The 21,928-nt window shown below is 44.9% G+C and overlaps 1 protein-coding gene across 5 annotated transcripts in view; it reads right to left on the reverse strand.

Annotated features, from left to right (window-relative positions):
• The window catches only part of arhgef38 (Rho guanine nucleotide exchange factor (GEF) 38), a 109,483-nt gene that overhangs the window by 33,131 nt on the left and 54,424 nt on the right, over positions 1-21,928 (reverse strand). For 4 of the 5 annotated variants that reach the window (XM_072256484.1, XM_072256485.1, XM_072256486.1 and 1 more), the window contains exons 2-7: positions 21,503-21,690; positions 18,141-18,264; positions 6,051-6,198; positions 4,949-4,966; positions 1,925-2,124; positions 135-268 (exon numbers count right to left, since the gene is read on the reverse strand). In XM_072256484.1, coding sequence (XP_072112585.1) covers positions 135-268; positions 1,925-2,124; positions 4,949-4,966; positions 6,051-6,198; positions 18,141-18,264; positions 21,503-21,690 — 812 coding nt within the window. The remainder of the gene's footprint in view (positions 1-134; positions 269-1,924; positions 2,125-4,948; positions 4,967-6,050; positions 6,199-18,140; positions 18,265-21,502; positions 21,691-21,928) is intronic. The other variant, XM_072256487.1, reaches the window with a different exon arrangement.

The raw sequence follows: 21,928 nt of genomic DNA on the forward strand, positions 1-21,928 counted from the left end.
GCCTGTTGGTGACAATGGAATGGAGTTTGGGAGTTTAAGGGAGGGTGATGTGAAGACAACATTTGTGGCGATTGAAGGACCTGGAATTAGGATCTCAGCTCATGAACATTAATGCAGATATAATGTGCACTTACCTGGAGCTCTCCTCCAGTGAGGATCTTCAGGTGGCTGGTGACACGGTTTGACTTCTTCCTGATGGAACGAATGTTCACCTTAGACAGCTTGTCCCTGAGAGACTCGTCTTCGTCACTTCGCTTGTACTTCATCACTGAGGAACATGTTGCAAGTAAAATAAATCAGTACGCTGTCAAAAGTCTTAATTCTGCACTTAGAGCCAATAAGACCATAAGATATAGGAGCAGAAGGCTATTTGGCCCATCGAGTCTGCTCCCACCATTCAATCATGGGCTGATCCAATTCTTCCAGTCATGAGTCAAGCCATGTCAGACCAAGTATAGTGCCACATGTAGATCGATACTTTATAGATCCCAAAGGAAATTAGTGTCACAGTAGCACACTGAGGTGCAGGTGCAATGAAAAACTTGCCTGCAGCAGCTTCACTGGTACGTAGGTACTGACAAGGCACAATGCAAGTTATAAATCATACAAGATTGTGAAGAGAAAAAAAATGAAAAACAAGACTTGGTGCAAAATAAAAAGACATAATCAGAGACAAGTCCATGGTAGTGCAAGAAGTCGTCGGTGGTGTTCTGTTGTTGAGGCAAGGTTAGGGCTGTGCAGGTCAGTTTAACAGCCTGATGGTTGCAGGAAAGTGGCTGCTCTTGAACCTGTGACAGGATTCAGTACTGTAGGAGGGATAGGGGCAGCAGGAATTTCCTGCTTAATTTGACTGTGATGAGTTAATTGGCTTTACTGTGTATTAACATGATCACTTGAAGGGAGCAGTCAAGCTAATTCCACGGAAGGTGCAGGTTTCCAAGGGCATTCATGATCTGTTTAACATTCAGATGCGTGGCCTTTGGAAGCACAAGGCTTAATTGCTTGTTTCTCATGCTTGGTTAGAGCTCACGTTACGGAGGGGTGGATACCTGGCACATATTCAGTGAATTGCTAGACATGCAAGATTCAAACAGAGCCTGTTCCAGACACTTGTTCTTCACTGGTCAAACTGTCAGAAATATCAAGGTCCCCAGGTCCACAACTAGCAGAACTATGCACTCTCCAATTCATCCCAAAATCTAAGGCATCAATATAAACTTTATATTATGGTGCAGATTTATAAGTAAGGGACAATGGTTCCAAATTTCTAAACAAACCTTAAGGATGAACCTTGGAAATTCCCATTCTGGCACCAAACACCCACAGTGGGGAGGGAATGTGGAGAGGGTGTCCCTCCCAGTAGGAGATAATAACCTCTCCAGCTGCTACTGTAAAGAGTGGAGGGTTTGCAGATGTCCTAGTTCTGAATGCTCACTTTGCTTTGCCTTGACTGCATCTCCAGGCACAAGGTCATCATTTCTAAGGATTTCATCAGTCCCTGCTACCTCAGTTGGTCTGGGGATCCAAAGAGGCTGCTCACTGCCACCTCCTCCAGGGCAACTCAGGGTGAACAACTGAATGCCAACTGGGCCTGTGAAGCCCACATCCCATTCGGTTACGTCTGGCTTCTGAGTGAATGCCTCAGTCACCCGGGCAAGGACTGGAGGATCTGCTTCAGATTCCAGGGAACTTTTAGATTTTAGATTTAGATTTATTTATCACATGTACACTCAAAATATACAGTGAATTGCATCACTGGCATTAACAACCAACACATGCAAGGAGGTGCTGGGGGAAAATCTCACATGTGTGTCACGCTTTCCAGCACCAACACAGCATGTCCACAATGCTCTATGGGGAGTCGGTGAGGCCACTATATATTGAAGTAACAGACCGGTGTTTTGGATTTGAATGAACTTCTTACCCAGATCCTTCCTCCTCTTGAATTCATTGATGTTGGTGTTGATCTGCATCACTGCAAGCAAAGCCTCTTCAACAGACCTGTGGTCAGCATGTAGCTCCGGTGTGGACTTGAAAAGCTCGCTCAGCAGCAGCGGGTATTTCATTATTCTCTGCACAGGTTTAATGAGCAGTGATCCCATATCTAACAGGGTAGACTTCCCCCTGGGTAGAGAGACAGAGAACATGTTGTGTAGACAAGACATCCTTCTTCCTACAATACAAAGACCTTCATGGCAAAGATGAGTGGAGAGCTCAGAACAAGGACGTTGAAGAGTGATGTTAGGGAACATTTCCTCACACAGCAGAGATCTAGAACCCAAGAAAGTGGGCCAAGGAATGGCAAATGGAGCTTAATTTGGACGTGTTGCATTTTACAACGCCAATTCCAGGTAGGAGCACCACAAAGATTGACAGCGCCCTGTGGAGTGTTGAGGGACAAAGGGACATACAAGTACAAGCAAGTGGATTCACAGGTAGAAAGGGCGCTGAAGAAGGTGTTTAGCACGCTGGGCTCCGTCAGCTAGGGCACTGAGTGTAGAAGCTGGGAGGTCAAGGTGAGGCCACATCTGGAGTAATGAATTCAGTTTTGGTCGTCCTGTTATAGGAAAGATGTTATTAAATTGGAAAGAGTGCAGGAAAGATTTACAAGGATGTTGCTAGGATCTGAGTGACTGCGTTACGGGCAGTGGTTGGACAGGTTAGGACTCTCTTGCTCGGGGTGTAGGAAACTGGGAGGTAATCATGAGGGTGAATTCACTCAGTCTTTCCACTCTGCCCCCACAGAGTTGGGGAAATCACAGAACAGAAGGCAAAGGTTTAAGCTAAGATGGAAGCGATTTAATAGAACACGCTATCAGAGAAAGTAGTTGAGGCAGAATTAATAACTGTACAGGTAGGTGGGTTGGTAAGGTTTAGAAGTTTATGGGCATCCTGGTCAGCATGGAGTGGTAGGGCCGAAAGGCCTGTTTCTGTGCTGTACGACTCCATGACTCGATGATAGATTGGAAGTCAAATTCGGGTAGAAGATATAGTGTAAATGGCAGGGACCTTAGCAACATTGATTACAGAAGGACCTTGGGGTGCAAGAACATAGCTCCCTGAAAGTACCAACACAGGTGGCTAGGGTAGTGAAGAAAGCATTTGGCATGCTTGCCTTCGTTGATTGAGGCTGGTATAAGAATAGGGTTATCGCGTTACAGCTGTACAAAATGTTATTTAGATTACATTTAAGAGCACTGTGTGCAGTTCCAGCCACACACTACGGGACAGATGCAGAGGTAGCAATAGGGAGCGTACAGGAGAGATTTACCAGAATGTTGCCGAGATGGGAGAGATTGCATAGGATAGGTTTATTCCCACTGGAATGCAGGAGACAGAGGGGTAACCTTTTGGAGATTTAGAACATCCTGAGGGGTGTAGATAAGATAAGATAGCTTTTTCCCCGGGTTACAGGAGTGTAGAACTAGAAGTGCAGGTTTGAAGTGAAAGGGGAGAAAATTTTCCACGTAGAAGATGGTGAAAATCTGGAACGAGGTGGCAGAGGAAATGGTGGAGGCACGTACAATTCTATTTTTGGACAGGTACTTGGATAGGAAAGGCACAGAGGGATATCAGTGTGAAAGAAAGAGATTATTGAAGGCATGGACAGGTTGAGTCAAATAGGCCTGTTTCTGTGCTGTAAATTTCTCTGAAGCTGCTACAGCTGGAGTCAGTGGAAATGTGCAATTGCATAAAAGCTACTGAAATTTTCATAAAAGGAACAAGCTTGTTGAGATATTGCCCTTTCATCGTCAATATGCCCAGATCCTTGAAGTCCTTCCCCAACTGCACAGTGGGAGTACTTTCCCTGGTATGACTGCAGTGGTTCAAGGAGCTGGCTTTCCCTATCTTTCCAAGGGACAATAACTGCCGGTCTTTCTGACAACAAATGGAGGGAAGGGTAAGATTGATCTTAGAGTAGATTAAAAGGTCAACACAAAACTGTGGGCCAAAGGTCCTGTACTGTGCTATAATGCTCTTTGTTCCAAGTTCTATGTTGACACTCAGAGCCCACAAGTGAGACATTCATACAAGAGCACGTGTAAAAATTAACCTTTGTATAATGGAGAAATCTTTGGTAATCGGGACCAGATGCTGGAAATGGAGATAATTCAAAGGCAGGGCGATGTTTACACAGGCAGTGAATGCCTTTTGAGGTACAGAGACATAACTGACAGAGAAGCGGAGGGAAACAAGTTAGGAGATTGTGGTTACAACAGGTGCAGTTATTGCTACATTTAGATCGGAGGGTAACCACGGTGACCTGACTTGTCGGGGAGGAACACAGTGCTTCTTGTTAAGTAGGTCGTTTTTCACTACTGCTACAGCATTGCAAAGCCTTTTAATGTGGATGCAAAAAGAAGTCTGTCTGACCCAACCACCAGTGCCTTCGATTTATTCCTGCCTTCCTTGTAAAACATTTCACATTTTCACATGCTATAACTCAGTGTTCGCACCTATGTCGTTAAGTTGTTTCAAAAGGATTTAAACCTTCCTATTACTAAAAAGGTAACTTTTTGTGGGGGTAGATTTTTTTAAAAAATAAAATACAATTATTTCAAGCAACACACATCAAAGTTGCTGGTGAATGCAGCAGGCCAGGCAGCATCTCTAGGAAGAGGTGCAGTCGACGTTTCAGGCCGAGACTCTTCATCAGGACCTCTGTTATGACTTTGAGTTTACTTTAGACGAGGTGCACATGTATCACATGGTAGTGTGACAACGCATGCAATTAACATATTTTACATATAACCCGTAACGAATTATTTAAGCAAATAGTAATGCCTAATACACACACACACGCACACACACACACACACACAGAGCTGGAAGCCACAGACTAAAGAGAGGCTGCTCTTAATGAAAGGATTACATGATAAAACAGAGTTTGCTCAGAGAGGAGAAGCCAAACAAGGAATCAAAATTTTGGAATAAAATATATACTTACTGCTCCTGATATATTTTCCTAATTTAAAAAAAAGAAACAGATAAAAATTAAAATATGTTGAAGCAAAAGTTAAAGTTAGTTTCCAATACTGCATTAATGGGGCGATGTTACTCGAACCCTCACTGTGTCCCACACAATTATGTACACCAGGTCCCCCTTGGCTTCCAGTCCATCCAGACTCCCCTCACAATTCAATAATTTATAGAGCACCAAAACAGGCCCTTTGGCCCAAATCGTCCACCCCAAATGTGCTGCTCAGCAAGCTAGTTCCATCTCCCCATGTTCGGCCCATCGACTTTGAAACCTCTCATATCCATACAGTTATCCAGATGCCTTTTAAATGTTGCTGACGTGCCCGCCTCACCCACTGTTTCTGGCGATTCATTCAAAATGCGCACCACCCTTGAAGTAAAGAAACTGTTGCTGATGTTCCCATGGCCTTAACCCTTTGAGGCCGGTGGGGAGTTTGAACACTCTGTACCCCTTAGGCTCAGCTTTAGCAGAGCAAAGCCTCTTTCAGAGACATTCCTTACAACACAGAAGGAACCGATCTGGCCCATCGACTCAGAGCATTCCCACCCCACACTTAGCTCCCTACGATCTATTTTCGCTCACATGTTCTTCACCACCCCAGTTCCCAAACCTTGGAGCAAGTTACTGTGGCCATTTACTCTCCCGGTATGTTTTTGGGACGAGGGAGGAAAGCAGAACACTCGGGGGGAAAGCCACACCATCACAGAAACAGCGAGCGCCACACAGGCAGCACAGGGGTTCAGGACTGAACCCGCGTCTCTGGAGCTGAGTGGCACCTGCTGCACCACATTGAGGTCCGACCACGTTACACCAGACCACTCATGTTGTGGTTGAGGAATAGACATTGGTCAAGACTGGGAGAATTCCCTCCAGTTTTGGCTTCACTCCTGATAGGCTGGGTAAATGTTTCCTTGAAAGGTCACGGACAGGAGTAGCAGTCCTTCAGTACTGCTCAGGACAGTCATGTCTCAGTTATCATCACCGGGCCTTGTCGGACCCAGAGCTGACAGTGATGCTCACTTAGATGTGGCTAACATGTTCACTAAAACAAAAACAACAGCTCACTTACTTCAGAATATCAACTTGGGTTCTTATATGCTGCCGAATGTCTTCATCTTTGTCATAAACTTCCAGCAAATTATTGGCGTCGTCATGGTGATAACAATAGATTTTATAGACTTCCTCTAAAGGAGCTTTAATCTGCAAAAATATTTCGCCTGTTAAAGAAAATACACATTAGACCGAAGCATCAGTGGAAACAGGCCGAAGCCTTCACTCATGAAGTTACAAGGACGGAGTCAGTCAGAGCAAGTCTGAGTACTCCGGCCTCTTGAACATCTCACCTGACTGTGCTTTAAACATAGCCCAACACTGGAGACCGTAGAACCTGCTCCTTTGCTCTACTGTTCCATATTCTTTGTTCTAAGATGGACTTCTGATATCACAACCCACCTTGTTATGGCCTTGCACCTTACTCTCTGCCTGCACTGCACTTTCTCTGTAGCTGCAAGATAAAGGGCAGTAGCCAGTATAAAGAGGTGGGGGGGGGGCTAGATATCCTGTGAGAAGGGGTGATGGGCCAATGGAGGTGGAGAGAATGTAGTACAAAGGAAGGACAAGCAACTGTGGGAGTGAGTCTAGGTGAGAATGAGGTTGAAGAGCAGAAATCAGAGAAGGAGCAGTGAGACAGGGTCTCACAGAAACTCCTGTCAAAGCGAGGAGAACTCCTTCAAAGTGGACTGGCCTTGAAGAGATTGGCAATGTAGTAGTTAAATGGAGACTCAAAACACTACAGATGCTAGAACCTGGAGGAACTCAGCGGGTCAGGCAACATCCATGGAGGGGAATGTACATGCTGAGGTTCACCTGGACTGAGACACTCGAGGGGAGAGAGTCAGGGTAAATCGGTGAGGACGTGGATTGGAACAGGAGCTGGCAGGTGGTAGGTGGTAGGTGGTAGGTGGATCCAGGTGAGAAGGAGGTGATGAGTGGCCAAAGGGCAGGACGGAAGCAGGTCTGAGCCTTACTTGAAATATTAACTGCTACTGTCTGATCTGCTTAGTACATTCAGCATTTTCCATCTGTGCTTCAATTTTCCAACATTGGCAGCTTTTTGATTTTATTCGTGTAGATGACATGAGGAATTATTTATGCAGTTTTGGGCTCAAAGGTTAAAGAGCAGACATTAAGGTCACAAAGAGCAATGGGGATTAATTCAAGAATAAGTTTATATTAATAGCTATGACTAGGTTTTGAGTAGAGACTTGAGTCTAATACAGGTGTCCCCCGCTTTTCGAACGTTCGCTTTACGAAACCTCACTGTTATGAACGACCTACATTAGTACCCTGTTTTCGCTTTCAGAAGGTGTTTTCACTGTTACGAAGAAAGGCAGCACGCGAAAAAAATCAGCGTGCGATAAAAGGCAGCGCGCGCCCTGAGCAGCCACTCTCCCGTGTATTCGGAACAGTATTGCTTAAACACATGCCTGTGAGCAGCCGTTTGCAAGATGAGTTCTAAGGTGTTGGAAAAGCCTAAAAGAGCTCGTAAGGGTGTTACACTTAGTGTAAAATGAGACATAATTAAGCGTTTTGATCGTGGTGAACGAAGTAAGGACAAAGTGAGTTTGGCTTGTGGAAGCTGACGAAGATGATGTTGAAGAGGTTTTGGCATCCTATGATCACGAACTGATAGATGAAGAGCTGATGCAATTGGAAGAGGAAAGGATAACAATCGAAACCGAATGCAGTAGCGAACTGAATGTGAAGGAAACTGCGTGAGATTTTAGCTGCAATGATAAAGTACGACTTTAATTTTGAAAGGGTATGTAGGTTTAGGGGATATTTGCAAGATGATTTGAGTCCTTACAAAGAACTGTATGATAGAAAAATGTGCGAGGCTCAGCAGTCAAGCAAGCCTTCCACATCAGCCACAGCAGACGACCAACCTTGATCTTCGACATCGAGGCGGGCAGACATAGAAGAAGATGAGCTGCCTGCTCTAGTGGAAACAGATGATGAGATGACAGCCCAGTGTCCCACCACCCCAACCCCCGGGCCACGGACAGATACCGATTCGTGGAGAATGCAGCGGTAGCCGGGAGGCACACAGCACATCTTTAAGAAAAAAGCTGAAAAAAACAAGCTAATTAATCAGGTGCTGCCCGACACGTAATTGTCGGCCCAGATCAGAGACAACGCAATCGGAAATCAGCACTGATCTGGGCTGACAATTACTTGCCGGGTGGCACCCAATTAATTAGCATGTTTATTTCGGCTTTTTTCTTAAAGATGTGCTGTGTGCCTCCCGGCTACCGCTGCACCCCTGCATGCTTCACGGTTCGATATCGGTCGGCGGCCACTGCACCACCCAACCTGGGACGACTCAGTCTAACACACCATCATCAGTGTGCTCCGGGCTGAACCAATTCCAGTAAGTGATACTACACTGTACATACATTATTTCTACTTTATATCGGCTGTGTATTTTTACATGTTATTTGGTATGATTTGGCAGCTTCATAGCTTAAAGGTTACTGGAGAGCGCTTGCTCTGTGTTTTTGCCAACAGCGCTTGCGTGAGATTTTTGCTACGGAGAACAGTGCAGTAATGATTGTGGAAAAGTATTTCTACTTTATATAGGCTGTGTATTTATCATATCATTCCTGCTTTTACTATATGTTACTGTTAATTTAGGTTTTATGTGTTATTTGGCATGATTTGGTAGGTTATTTTGGGTCTGCGAACGCTCACAAAATTTTCCCATATAAATAAACGGTAATTGCTTCTTCGCTTTACAACATCTCAGCTTACAAACTGTTTCATAGGAACGCTCTACCTTCGGATGACGGGGAAAACCTGTATTGCTGAAAATATAAGAATATACTATTCCGCCATAGATTAGGATCTCAGTTCCTTATTTTCTGGGTAATGTTTCATACCATTTTGACAATAAAATATCAGTCCTTAATTTTCCCAAAAGCACAGTGGGAGAAGATTCACTGGAAGGACCACAGAAGTTTAAAGAGGCTCATCAAAACGCTCTCGAGGACAGTTGAGAGAGAGCAATAACTGCTGTCCTCGCCAGTGACACCTGATCCCAAAATAGGGATAAAATAATAAGATACAATGATGAAATGTATTAATGAATATGGTCCGTTAGTAACATGTTCCTGTTTAATTGCTTTAGACAAAATGTGAGCGCGCTGGAGAGAGCACAGAGAAGATTCACCAGGTTGTTGGTTGATGGAGCATTTCAGTGATGAGAATAGAGAGGCTGGGTCCGTTTTGTCTAGAGTAAAGGAGGTTCAAAAAGGACATGATTGAGGTCTTTACTCAATGTACTTGAGAGAAATTGATAGATTTTTAAAATTGAAGGGCATATGGGGTAAGAGGAGGAAAGTGACTTTGAAGTAGAAGATCTTCATTGACTGGCTGGGTAGGAATTTTCATTATCAAATGCTAGAATTGGGTGACTATTTGGCTACAGGATGGACAGCATATAGGTAAGTGTTAGATAGAGTAGACCACAGGAAACCTTTCCTCGTGTAAGAGTAGATACAAGGAGAGGATATAGATTTGGAGTAAGGGGGTGGGGAGATCTGAGGGGGATATTTTCACCCAGGGTGGTGATATCTAGAATACACTGCTGGAGAGAGTAGTGGAAGCAGAGTCTCTGCCAGCACTTAAGGGCTGTTTCTATGAATGACCCAGACATAGAAGGCTAAGGTGGAAGATGGAGTTAATACAGATGGGTCTCCACTGGTCAGCATTGAAAGTTGGACCAAATGGCCTGTTTTCAAGCTGTAGGACTCTATGACCACCTCTTTACTATTGACTACTGCTGCTGTAACTTGCTTTCAGATTTCAAATGTAGAAATTGTAATTTTGATTCCAAAGACCAATGTACAGAGAGTTAACGTGTATTTGCAATAACTGGAAGAAATAGGCTTAAGCTGAGAGGGGGAAGGTTTAACAGGAACTTGAAAGGCAAGTTTTTGTTACATAAAGGGTGGATGTGGTGGATGAGCTGCCAGAGACTGTGGTTGAGTCAGATACAAAAACAACTTTTAAAAGACAGTTCGACAGGTACATGGATTGGAAAAGTTTAGAGGTGTAGTGGACCAATAGAACATAGAACATAGAACAGTACAGCACAGTACAGGCCCTTTGGCCCACAATGTTGTGCCGACCCTCAAACCCTGCCTCCCATATAAGCCCCCACCTCAAATTCCTCCATATACCTGTCTAGTAGTCTCTTAAACTTCACTAGTGTATCTGCCTCCACCACTGACTCAGGCAGTGCATTCCATGCACCAACCACTCTCTGAGTAAAAAACCTTCCTCTAATATCCCCCTTGAACTTCCCACCCCTTACCTTAAAGCCATGCCCTCTTGTATTGAGCAGTGGTGCCCCGGGGAAGAGGCACTGGCTATCCACTCTATCTATTCCTCTTATTATCTTGTACACCTCTATCATGTCTCCTCTCATCCTCCTTCTCTCCAAAGAGTAAAGCCCTAGCTCCCTTAATCTCTGATCATAATGCATACTTTCTAAACCAGGCAGCATCCTGGTAAATCTCCTCTGTACCCTTTCCAATGCTTCCACATCCTTCCTATAGTGAGGTGACCAGAACTGGACACAGTACTCCAAGTGTGGCCTAACCAGAGTTTTATAGAGCTGCATCATTACATTGCGACTCTTAAACTCTATCCCTCGACTTATGAAAGCTAACACCCCATAAGCTTTCTTAACTACCATATCCACCTGTGAGGCAACTTTCAGGGATCTGTGAACATGTACCCCGAGATCCCTCTGCTCCTCCTCACTACCAAGTATCCTGCAATTTACTTTGTACTCTGCCTTGGAGTTTGTCCTTTCAAAGTGTACCACCTCACACTTCTCCGGGTTGAACTCCATCTGCCACTTCTCAGCCCACTTCTGCATCCTATCAATGTCTCTCTGCAATCTTCGACAATCCTCTACACTTTCTACAACACCACCAACCTTTGTGTCGTCTGCAAATTTGCCAACCCACCCTTCTACCCCCACATCCAGGTCATTAATAAAAATCACGAAAAGTAGATGTCCCAGAACAGATCCTTGTGGGATACCACTAGTCACAATCTGAATGTACTCCCTTCACCACCACCCTCTGCCTTTTGCAGGCAAGCCACCTGGCCAAACTTCCCTGGATCCCATGCCTTCTAACTTTCTGAATAAGCCTACTGTGTGGAACCTTGTCAAATGCCTTACTAAAATCCATAGAGATCACATCCACTGCACTACCCTCATATGCCTGGTCACCTCCTCAAAGAACTCTATCACGCTTGTTAGACACGATCTGCCCTTCACAAAGCCATGCTGATTGTCCCTGATCAGACCATGATTCTCTAAATGCCTATAGATCCTATCTCTAAGAATCTTTTCCAACAGCTTTCCCACCACAGACGTAAGGCTCTCTGGTCTGTAATTACTCGGACTATCCCTACTACCTTTTTTGAACAAGGGGACAATATTCGCCTCCCTCCAATCCTCCGGTACCATTCCCGTGGGCAACGAGGACATAAAGATCCTAGCCAGAGGCTCAGCAATCGCTTCCCTCGCCTCGTGGAGCAGCCTGGGGAATATTCCGTCAGGCCCCGGGGACTTATCCGTCCTAATGTATTTTAACAACTCCAACACCTCCTCTCCCTTAATATCAACATGCTCCAGAACATCAACCCCACTCATATTGTCCTCACCATCATCAAGTTCCCTCTCATTGGTGAATACCAAAGAGAAGTATTCATTGAGGACCTCGCTCACTTCCACAGCCTCCAGGGACATCTTCCCACCTTTATCTCTAATCGGTCCTACCTTCACTCCTGTCATCCTTTTTTTCTTCACATAATTGAAGAATGCCTTGGGGTTTTCCTTTACCCTACTCACCAAGGCCTTCTCATGCCCCCTTCTTGCTCTTCTCAGCCCCTTCTTAAGCTCCTTTCTTGCTTCCCTATATTCCTCAATAGACCCATCTGATCCTTGCTTCCTAAACCTCATGTATGCTGCCTTCTTCCACCTGACTAGATTTTCCACATCACTTGTCACCCATGGTTCCTTCACCCTACCATTCTTTATCTTCCACGCCGGGACAAATTTATCCCTAACATCCTGCAAGAGATCTCTAAACACCGACCACATGTCCATAGTATATTTCCCTGCAAAAACATCATCCCAATTCACACCCGCAAGTTCTAGCCTTATAGCCTCATAATTTGCCTTTCCCCAATTAAAAATTTTCCTGTCCTCTCTGATTCTATCCTCTTCTAAGATAATGCTAAAGGCCAGGGAGCAGTGGTCACTGTCCCCCAGATGCTCACCCACTGAGAGATCTGTGACCTGATCCAGTTCATTACCTAGTACTAGATCTAGTTGGCATTCCCCCGGTCGGTCTGTCCACATACTGTGACAGAAATCTGTCCTGGACACACTTAACAAACTCTGCCCCATCTAAACCCTTGGAACTAATCAGGTGCCAATCAATATTAGGGAAGTTCAAGTCACCTATGATAACAACCCTGTTATTTTTGCAGCTTGCCAAAATCTGCCTCCCAATCTGCTCCTCTGTATCTCTGCTGCTACCAGGGGGCCTATAGAATACCCCCAGTAGAGTAACTGCTCCCTTCCTGTTGCTGACTTCCACCCATATCAACTCAAAAGAGGATCCTGCTACATTACCCACCCTTTCTGTAGCTGTAATAGTATCCCTGACCAGTAATGCCACCCCTCCTCCCGTTTTTCCGCCCTCTCTATCCCTTTTAAAGCACTGAAATCCAGGAATGTTGAGAATCCATTCCTGCTCTGGTGCCAGCCAAGTCTCTGTAATGGCCACTACATCACAATTCCATGTATGTATCCAAGCTCTCAGTTCATCACCTTTGTTCCTGATGCTTCTTGCATTGAGGTACACACATTTCAGCCCTTCTACCTTACTGTCTTTACACCGTTTATTCTGCTTCTCTTTCCTCAAAGCCTCTCTGTATGTTAGATCTGGCTTTACTCCATGCACTTCTTTCACTGCTCTATCGCTCTGGGTCCCATCCCCCTCGCAAATTAGTTTAAACCCTCCCGAACCACGCTAGCAAACCTACCTGCAAGGATATTGCTCCCCCTTGAGTTCAGGTGCAACCCATCCAATCTGTACAGGTCCCACCTTCCCCAGAAGAGATCCCAATGATCTAAAAATCTAAAACCCTGCTCCCTGCACCAACTCCCCAGCCACGCATTCAAATGCCATCTCCTCCAATTCTTACCATCACTGTCATGTAGCACTGGCAGCAATCCTGAGAATGCCAGCCTTGACGTCCTGTTCTTCAGCCTTCTGCCTAGTTCCCAAAACTTACGCTTCAGGACCTCATCCCTCTTCCTGCCTATGTTGTTGGTCCCAACATGTATCACGACTTCTGGTTGCTTTCCCTCTCGTACCAGGATGTTGTGCACCCGGTCAGAGACATCCCGGACCCTGGCACCCGGGAGGCAACAAACCATGCGGGTGTCCTTCTCACGTCCACAAAATCTCCTGTCTGCTCCCCTGACTATAGAGTCTCCAATGACGACAGCTCTCTTCTTCTTCGTCCCACCTTTCTGCACCACAGGGTCAGACTCAGTGCCGGAGGCCCTGCCACCATGGCTCACACCTGGTCAGTCATCCCTGCCAACAGTATCCAGGACGGTAAACTTATTATTCAGGGGAATGGCTACAGGGGTGCTCTGCACTACCTGTCTGCTCACCTTCGCTTTCCCCCCCTCTGACTGTCACCCAACGACCTGCTTCCGACAGCCTAGGTGTGACTACCTCCCTGTAGCTCTCATCTATGACTGCCTCATTCTCCCTTATGAGTCGAAGGTCATCCAGCTGCTGCTCCAGATTCCTTACACGGTCTTCCAGATCGCCCAGCCGTATGCACTTCTGGCAGATGTGACTCTGTGGGAGAGGGGAGTTCCCCCAAGACTGCCACATCTCACAGGAGAGGCACATCACCGTTTCAGGAGACATTGTAAAAACTAACTGCGAGTGAGCTGGTCCTCCGCCTCTACTCGTGGAAGCCTCTCGAGTAAAAGCCTCAAAGCTCCACTCCTTCACTGGCCCACTCACTCACCAATGGGGGCAAATGGGAGTCGGTGAGATGAGTACATTGGTTGGCATGGACCGGTTGGCCATGGGTCTGTTTTTGTGCCACATTACTATGAATGACTGTGGTGCCGACACTTATCCTTGTGAGATTCCTGGGTGTCTGAATACACCACTTGCTCTCTCCATCTTGAAGCTAGCTGATCACACAATTCCAGACTTTGTGGTCTCCGATAATGAGAACTCATAACCTGCCAATCAATGTCGATCTTTTACTTCAAAGCCATTTTTCCTTCTCCCACTCCATATCCTCTCCAGTTTTAACATTCTATCAAATCTCTGTCTTGAATGTACTCGGTGGCTGATTCCCAATAGCCCTCTTTGGTAAGCAAAATGTCAAAGATTTACCACTGAATGAGGGAATTTCTTCTCATCTCATTTCTGAATGTCTGACCCCCTATTTTGTAACTGAGACCTCCTGAGACCCCCGACCTGGGGGAAGTGTCATCCTTACATCTGCTTACCCAAGTTCTGTATGAAACGTTGAACATTTCAATAGGATCACCCATCATTCCTCTAAAAATACAAGTCTAAAATACTTTATCTCTCCTCTTACAACAAATTGCATGAACCTTTGCTGCACTACCTCTGTCATAAATAACCACAATAAACTCTGCAGATGCTAGAAGTCCAGAGCAACACACACAAAAAGTTGGTGGTACTCAGCACATCAGGTAGCGTTCATGGAAGATAAGCAGTCTACATTTTAGGCCGAGATCCTTCATCATGCCTGAAGCATCAACTGTTTATTTTCCTCCGTCGATGCTGCCTGACCTGCTGAGTTCCAACAGCATTTTGCGGCTTGCTCTGTAATAAATATCTCCTTCTTGAGAAAGGGAGATCGGACCTGTACATAATACTCCAGATGTGACCTCACTGACTGAGCCCAAGGCATTTCCAAATTTGTATGCTAATCCTCCGCAATAGAGGCTGGCATACCAGTTAACTTCACAATTCTTTGCTACAACGAATGCTAATTTACAGTGAATTTTCTACAAGGGCACCCAGGTCCCTCTGAACTCCAACACCCCTTAAGCGCTCACCATTTAAAAATGCCATTTCTTTTTATTTACCAAATTGGCTGGCCTCACATTTTTCTGCATCTGATCCCACGCACTCTCGATAAATGGCTCCTTCTCAAAGGTTTTCTGCAAATTCAAATATACTTAACAACCAGAGTTGCTACCTTGCAACTATTTCAATAATTTAATACTTGCTGTACAAGATTTTGCTTTTGAAAATCAAGCATTACTTTTGCAAACACGAGGAAATCTGCAGATGCTGGAATTTCAAGCAACACACACAAAATGCTGGTGGAATGCAGCTGGCCAGGCAGCATCTATAGGAAGAAGTATAGTCGCCGTTTCGGGCCGAGACCCTTCATCAGGACTAACTGAAAGAAGAGATAGTAAGAGATTTGAAAGTGGGAGGGGGAGGGGGAGATCTGAAATGATAGGAGAAGACAGGAGATGGAGGGATGAAGCTAAGAGCTGGAAAGTTGATTGGCAAAAGGGGATACAAGGCTGGAGAAGGGAGAGGATCATGGGATGGGAGGCCTAGGGAGAAAGAAAGGGGGAGGGGAGCATCAGAGGAAGATGGAGAGGAGTTATTGTGAGAGGGATAGAAAGAGAAAAAAGAGAAAGGGGGGGGATAAATAAATAAATAAGGGATGGGGCAAGAAGGGGAGGAGGGGCATTAAAGGAAGTTAGAGAAGTTAATGTTCATGCCATCAGGTTGGAGGCTACCCAGATGGAATATAATATGTTGTTCCTCCAACCTGAGCGTGGCTTCATCTTGACAGTAGAGGAGGCCATGGATAGACATATCGAAATGGGAATGGGATGTGGAATTAAAATGTGTGGCCACTGGGAGATCCTGCTTTCCCTGGTAGGTGTTCAGCGAAATTAATTTTGCCTCTTTTAGCTTTCAAGAAGATTTATTTAAACTTTCAAGAACAACAATAAATTTCTACTGCTGATGTTAAGCAGGTCTATTGTTCCCAGATCAGAGTCCATCTCTCTTCCTAAATGTAGCATTATCTCAGCTCTCTACCTATGTTCTGACACTATAACCAATTATTATCCATTTATAGCAACACCTCTGTAATATCTTTTAAAATACAATGCTCTTGAACTAGGAATTTTATTTTCTGAGTTTATTGTCATAGTCAGAGTTATACAGCATGGAAAAAGCTCTTTGATCCAACTGGTCCATGCATTTGATTAATTTTTAAGCATTTTTAAAAAAGATTTTACAATGTGATAAATTAATTCTAATTGCAGCTTCATCTATAACATCTCCTTTGTATGTAACACAGCACACCAAATTGTTTAATACTTCTGTCATTTTGCTTTTGCTGCTGGTGCATTTAAAGCAACATTTAAAATTGATCTAGATATGTACAAGGATAGGAAAGGTTTAGAGGGCTCTGGGCTAACACAGGCAGATGGAACTAGCTTACTGAGCAACACAGTTGGCATGGATGAATGTTGGCAAAGGCCTATTTCCATGTATAATACCTGTGCAAAAGTCTAAGGCACATATATGCATATAGCTAGGGTGCCTAAGACTTTTGCACAGTACTGTTGTAATTTTATGCACTGCACGGCACTGCTGCGGCAAAAAATGCAAATTTCATGACGTACGTGAATGACGATAAACCTGACTCTGATATGGGTCTCTACTGTGGACTGAGAGGGAGAAGGGGGCAGGGAGAAGGGAATCGCGGTTGGGAAACGGGAAGGGAGAGGGGAGGGAAGCAGGAAGCACCAGAGATACGTTCTGTAATGATCAATAAAACCAATTGAATGACCTTGCCTGGTGTCTCAGGGCTGGGTGTGTCTGCGCCCACACCACCCCCACCCCCCCCCCCCCCCCCCCCCGGTCCTGGCACTCCTCTGCCACTTGTCCCTTACCCCTCCACGGCGCATAACCGTCGCCATTCCCAACATTCTTTACTCCTGCCAGATTTACAAACTTGCTCTCCGCTTCACGTTAACAAATACAGTACTGTGAAAAAGTCTTAGGCACCCTAGCTATATATATGTGCCTAAAACTTTTGCACAGTACTGTATAACCCAAAGACTATCACTGCTTTACTCTCTCCAGTGAATATCCCAATGATAATCCCAATTTTTCTTTTTATTATCTGAATGTGGGAACCTATCCTATTTTGTTTTATATTCATAAAACATAGAAGAGTATAGCACAGGAGCAGGTCCCACAGCCCATCATGCCTGTGCCGAACATGATGCTGAATTGAGCTAGATCCTTCCTGCATGTTCAAGATACATATAAACACCACTGTTGTATCTGCTTCCACCGGTACCCCTGGTAGCCTGTTCCAGGCACCCACCACTCTCCGTAAAAAAAAATTGTCCTACGCATCTCTTCAAATATTTCCCCTCTTACCATAAATGCATGTCCTCCAGTACTTGATATTTCTACCTCGGCAATGATTCTGACTCTCAACTGACTACCCTATTTACATCCCCCATAATTTAAGACATTTTTCCTTCTAGATTCAATTCCACAGTTCCTTTTTGATTTCCTAATTTTGTTCCCCTAAGTACTTTGTATTCCCTTAAACGGTGTGCATTAGGCATCTGACTTCCTTTGGCCTTAGTATGTTTTTACCCAGCAATGTTATAATGTCTGTATTACATCGAGAGGCAAACCCTATTCTTTCTGATCTTTGCTGAACATCTTTTTATATTGTTCCCTTTATAGCCGGGCAGTACTCTGACTGAAATACATTCATTAAATCTTCTAGGTTTTATGCACAACCTCAAGGTTTTCCTTTCTCCCTATTTATTATCCTAGCTTTCAATCCACCCAATCATTAAGAAGGTATATTATATTATGAACATGTTGAATAGGTATTCTCTACTTTTACAACTCCTCCACTTAGATGTCTGTAGAAATCTATATGGATTTCTGGGATCTCCAACTGTTAAATACAAATATATTTCAGGTCATTGCTTCCATACCAATCATCTGTGTTTCTTGCTCATCCTCGGTGACTGCGTATTCCAGCATTGACAAGAGCTTGGCAGATATCTGATGGACTGATTCGATGTTACTGAACAACCCGTCCACATCAAGACACTCTACCTGCAGAGGGAAACCTGAATTAATTTATAAAGATCCCTCACTTCAAACATCAGGCAATATAGTTTTAGTCCAACTGGTAATTAACATAAACACAAGAGATTCTGCAGATGCTGAAAGTCCAGAGTAAACAAAAAATGCTGGAGGAACTCCTCAGCAGCTTAGACAGCATCTACGGAGAGGAATAAACAATCAACGTTTCAGTCTGAAACCCTTCTTCAGGACTGGAAAGGAAACAGGAAGGAGCCAACATGGCTTCTGTTTTCTTCCCCGTTCCTTTAGTCTTGATGAAGGATCTGAGGCCAAAATGTCAACTGTTTATTCCTCTCCTTCGACGCTGCCTGACCTGCTGAGTTCCTCCAGCATTTTGTGTGGCATTAACAGTCTCTGATTTTAGTGTCCCGTGGGATTTGGTTTATAGAATATATCCAAAATATCTGCATCTGTCTGTAATCAACATTTAGTTTAGGATTAGATTTCTGTCTGTCATTAGGTATTTGAGATCTTCTTTGTACTTTCTTCAGATTGAAATGCTCGGGCAGCAGAAATTAAATTGCATTAAGTCCACAGCAGGGGCCAGGCCATTTGATCCACCTGCTTCATTCTGGTGCTTGGACTTAACAGCTGCCTGCTTCCACCGCTTCTAATCTTCTCCCAGCACCACCTCATTCACTTCCTTCCACACTCATGTGTCAACACTGAAACCCATCTCTGCCATTTGCCACATAACTCCTACATTCTCACTGCTGCCTTGCTGTAGAACCTTCTGCCACAGGCCTTATTGATTCATCACTTGTTCTTATAGTATTACTCCATTATTTGGTCTCTCCACAAGTCCCAACACCTTGCCACATCTTGCCTATCATGATTAGGTTGCCCTCTTTTAGAAAACCTACAGCAAAATACAGGCTCTTCAGCCCACAATGCTGTGCCGAACATGTACTTACTTTAGAAATTACCAAGGGTTATCCATAGCCCTCTATTTTTCTGAGCTCCATTTACCTATTCAACAGCCTCTTAAAAGACCCTATTTTATCCGCGTCCACCACTGTCGCCGGCAGCCCATTCCACGCACTCACGACTCTCTGTGTAAAAGACTTACCCCTGAGATCCCCTTAAGACTGTGCTCTTTCATGTTAGCCATTTCAGCCCTGAGAAAAAGCCTCTGACTATCCACACGATCAATGCCTCTCATCATCTTATACACCTCTATCAGGTCACCTCTTATCCTCCATCGTTCCAAGGAGAAAAGGCCAAGTTCACTCAACTTATTCTCATAAGGCATACTCCCCAATCCAGGCAACATCCTTGTAAATCTCCTCTGCACTCATTCTATAGTTTCCTCATCCTTCCTGTAGTGAGGTGACCAGAACTGAGCACAGTACTCCAGGATCTGACCAGGATCCGATATAGCTGTAACATTACCTCTCGGCTCTTGAACTCGGCTTTCTTAACCACACAGTCAACCTGCGCAGCTGCTTTGAGTGTCCTATGGACTCGGACCCCAAGATCCCTCTGAACCTCCACACTGCCAAATGTCTTACCATTAATGCTATATTCTGCCATCATATTTGACCTACCAAAATGAACCACCTCACACTTATCTGAGTTGAAGTCCGTCTGCCACTTCTCAGCCCAGTTCTGCATCCTATCGATGTCCCGCTGTGACCCCTGACAACCCTCCAGACTATCCACAACACCCCCAACCTTTGTGTCATCAGCAAACTTACTAACTCATCCCTCCACTTCCTCATCCAGGTCATTTATAAAAATCACGAAGAGAACATTTAATGATATAAAATACAGGAGTAGCAATAATAAACATGAGAAAGTCTGCCGATGTTAAAATCCAAGACAACACACACAGAATGCCAGAGGAACTCAGCAAGTTCAGCAACATTTATGGAAATGAATAAACACTCGACGTTTCAGGCCGAGACCCTTCTCCAGGATGAGGATGTCTCCTCCCAATCCCCAGCACCTTGTCTGCCACCTAAATTACATACAACTTTCGGGACAAAATAACAAGAAAAAAAAATAGTCACATTCGTGCAAGATGAGGGAGATATGATCGGAGGTCGAATTAGGGTTTACAAGTGAGTTCAAGAGCCGGATACAATCTGTTGTTGTACCTTGAGATGTGGGTCTTCGGGGTCCCGTCTGATTGCAGCATCAAGAAGAGGTTACCCCCCAAAAGGTGGGGGGCCCTGATGATAGATGCTACTCTCCTGAGACATCGGCACATGGATGCCCTCAATGGTAGAGAGAGCTGTACCCATGATGGAAATGGAGGAGACCGCCTCTCTCTGTAGCCTCATGCATTCCTGCGCACTGGAATTCCCTTACCAGGCCGTGACGCAACCAGTCAGATTGACTTCCACTGTAGACAAATTTGTCAGTTTCTGATGACGTACTGAATTGCCTTAAACTTCTAAGAAAATGGAGACATTGGAGTGGAGCTATGATGGTGCTAGACAATAGCTTCTGCGAGCTCATCTGCGGAAAAAGCTTAATTTCTACCTTTAATGTCTGTTTCTTCCCTTTTCAAGGAAGGGTTCTGTCAGTGCCTTTGACCCGCACCTGCATTCAAACTGTGGTTCTCTACAGTAATGGTTCCCGCTCTGGGGGTTCACTGACTAGGCCGTTTCTGGATATCCCAAGGGCATGGCCAAGAAGCCGAGGGTGCCTTCGGGGGTCCTAAACTTTGCAGGCCTGAGGATGAGCTGTTTCAATGCCAGTGCCAGCCCCTGAAGCATCACTGGAGAAAAGGGAATATCAGGAACAGCGGATCAGCTGTCGGAGGTTGATGCTTGTGCGTGGGACTCGGGGGAGAAGAGGGCTTTGGGTTGAAATGATTTTACCGTCATTCATTCTTTGGAATACGCTACTGTTTTTGTAGATGTCTGCGAAGAGCAAGAACTTCAGGTTGCATACTGTATACATTCTCTGATATCAAAGGGCATTATTGAACACTGGCAGCACGGTTGCATCTGGGCGCAGGATAGATACTCCAGGGTGTTTAAACCCAGGAACGTGATGCTCATCCACTAAACTAATCCCATTTTCCAGCACTGAATCTCTGTCTTTCTATACCTGACCCCCATTTAAGTGCCTGTCAAAATGGCAGTAATCATGCATCGACTCCATCTGCTCTGGCAGCACATTCCAATGTTAACCAGCAGAGGGAGCTGAGCAATAGGATCACAGAACAGAGTGGCCCGACCAAATACAAAAAGATTACCTGTTTCTGCCGGAGAGGTTGCACAATATGCGTGATGCACAGATCCAGGTCCTTGTAGTAATCTCTCTCAGTCTGTACTAGCTCCTCGATGACCTTTAACCTCCTGCGCATCATTTGCTCTCTCTGTTCCTTTGGGTCCACCGCTGGGGTTGCTGAGGCTTCAGGAATTACATGGGGAGTCATCTTGGCTGTGGGGATATTGGTTGAGCGGGGGAAGAAAGGGAGAAATATTTGAATGAAGAGAACGCTGAATGACCCTTTCTGAAGAATAGCAGGCTACTTAGTTCTCTAGTCTCTTCCACCAATCAGTTAGGCCATGGCTGGTCAGTATTTGGATATCCTGGCCCACAATTCTTATCAACACTTTGGTTAGTCTGCATCTGGGGGACTGGATTCAGTTTTGGTTGCCCCATGTTGAGGCTTTGG

Source organism: Mobula birostris, chromosome 4 (genome assembly GCF_030028105.1).
Source record: "Mobula birostris isolate sMobBir1 chromosome 4, sMobBir1.hap1, whole genome shotgun sequence".
Lineage (NCBI taxonomy): Eukaryota > Metazoa > Chordata > Chondrichthyes > Myliobatiformes > Myliobatidae > Mobula > Mobula birostris.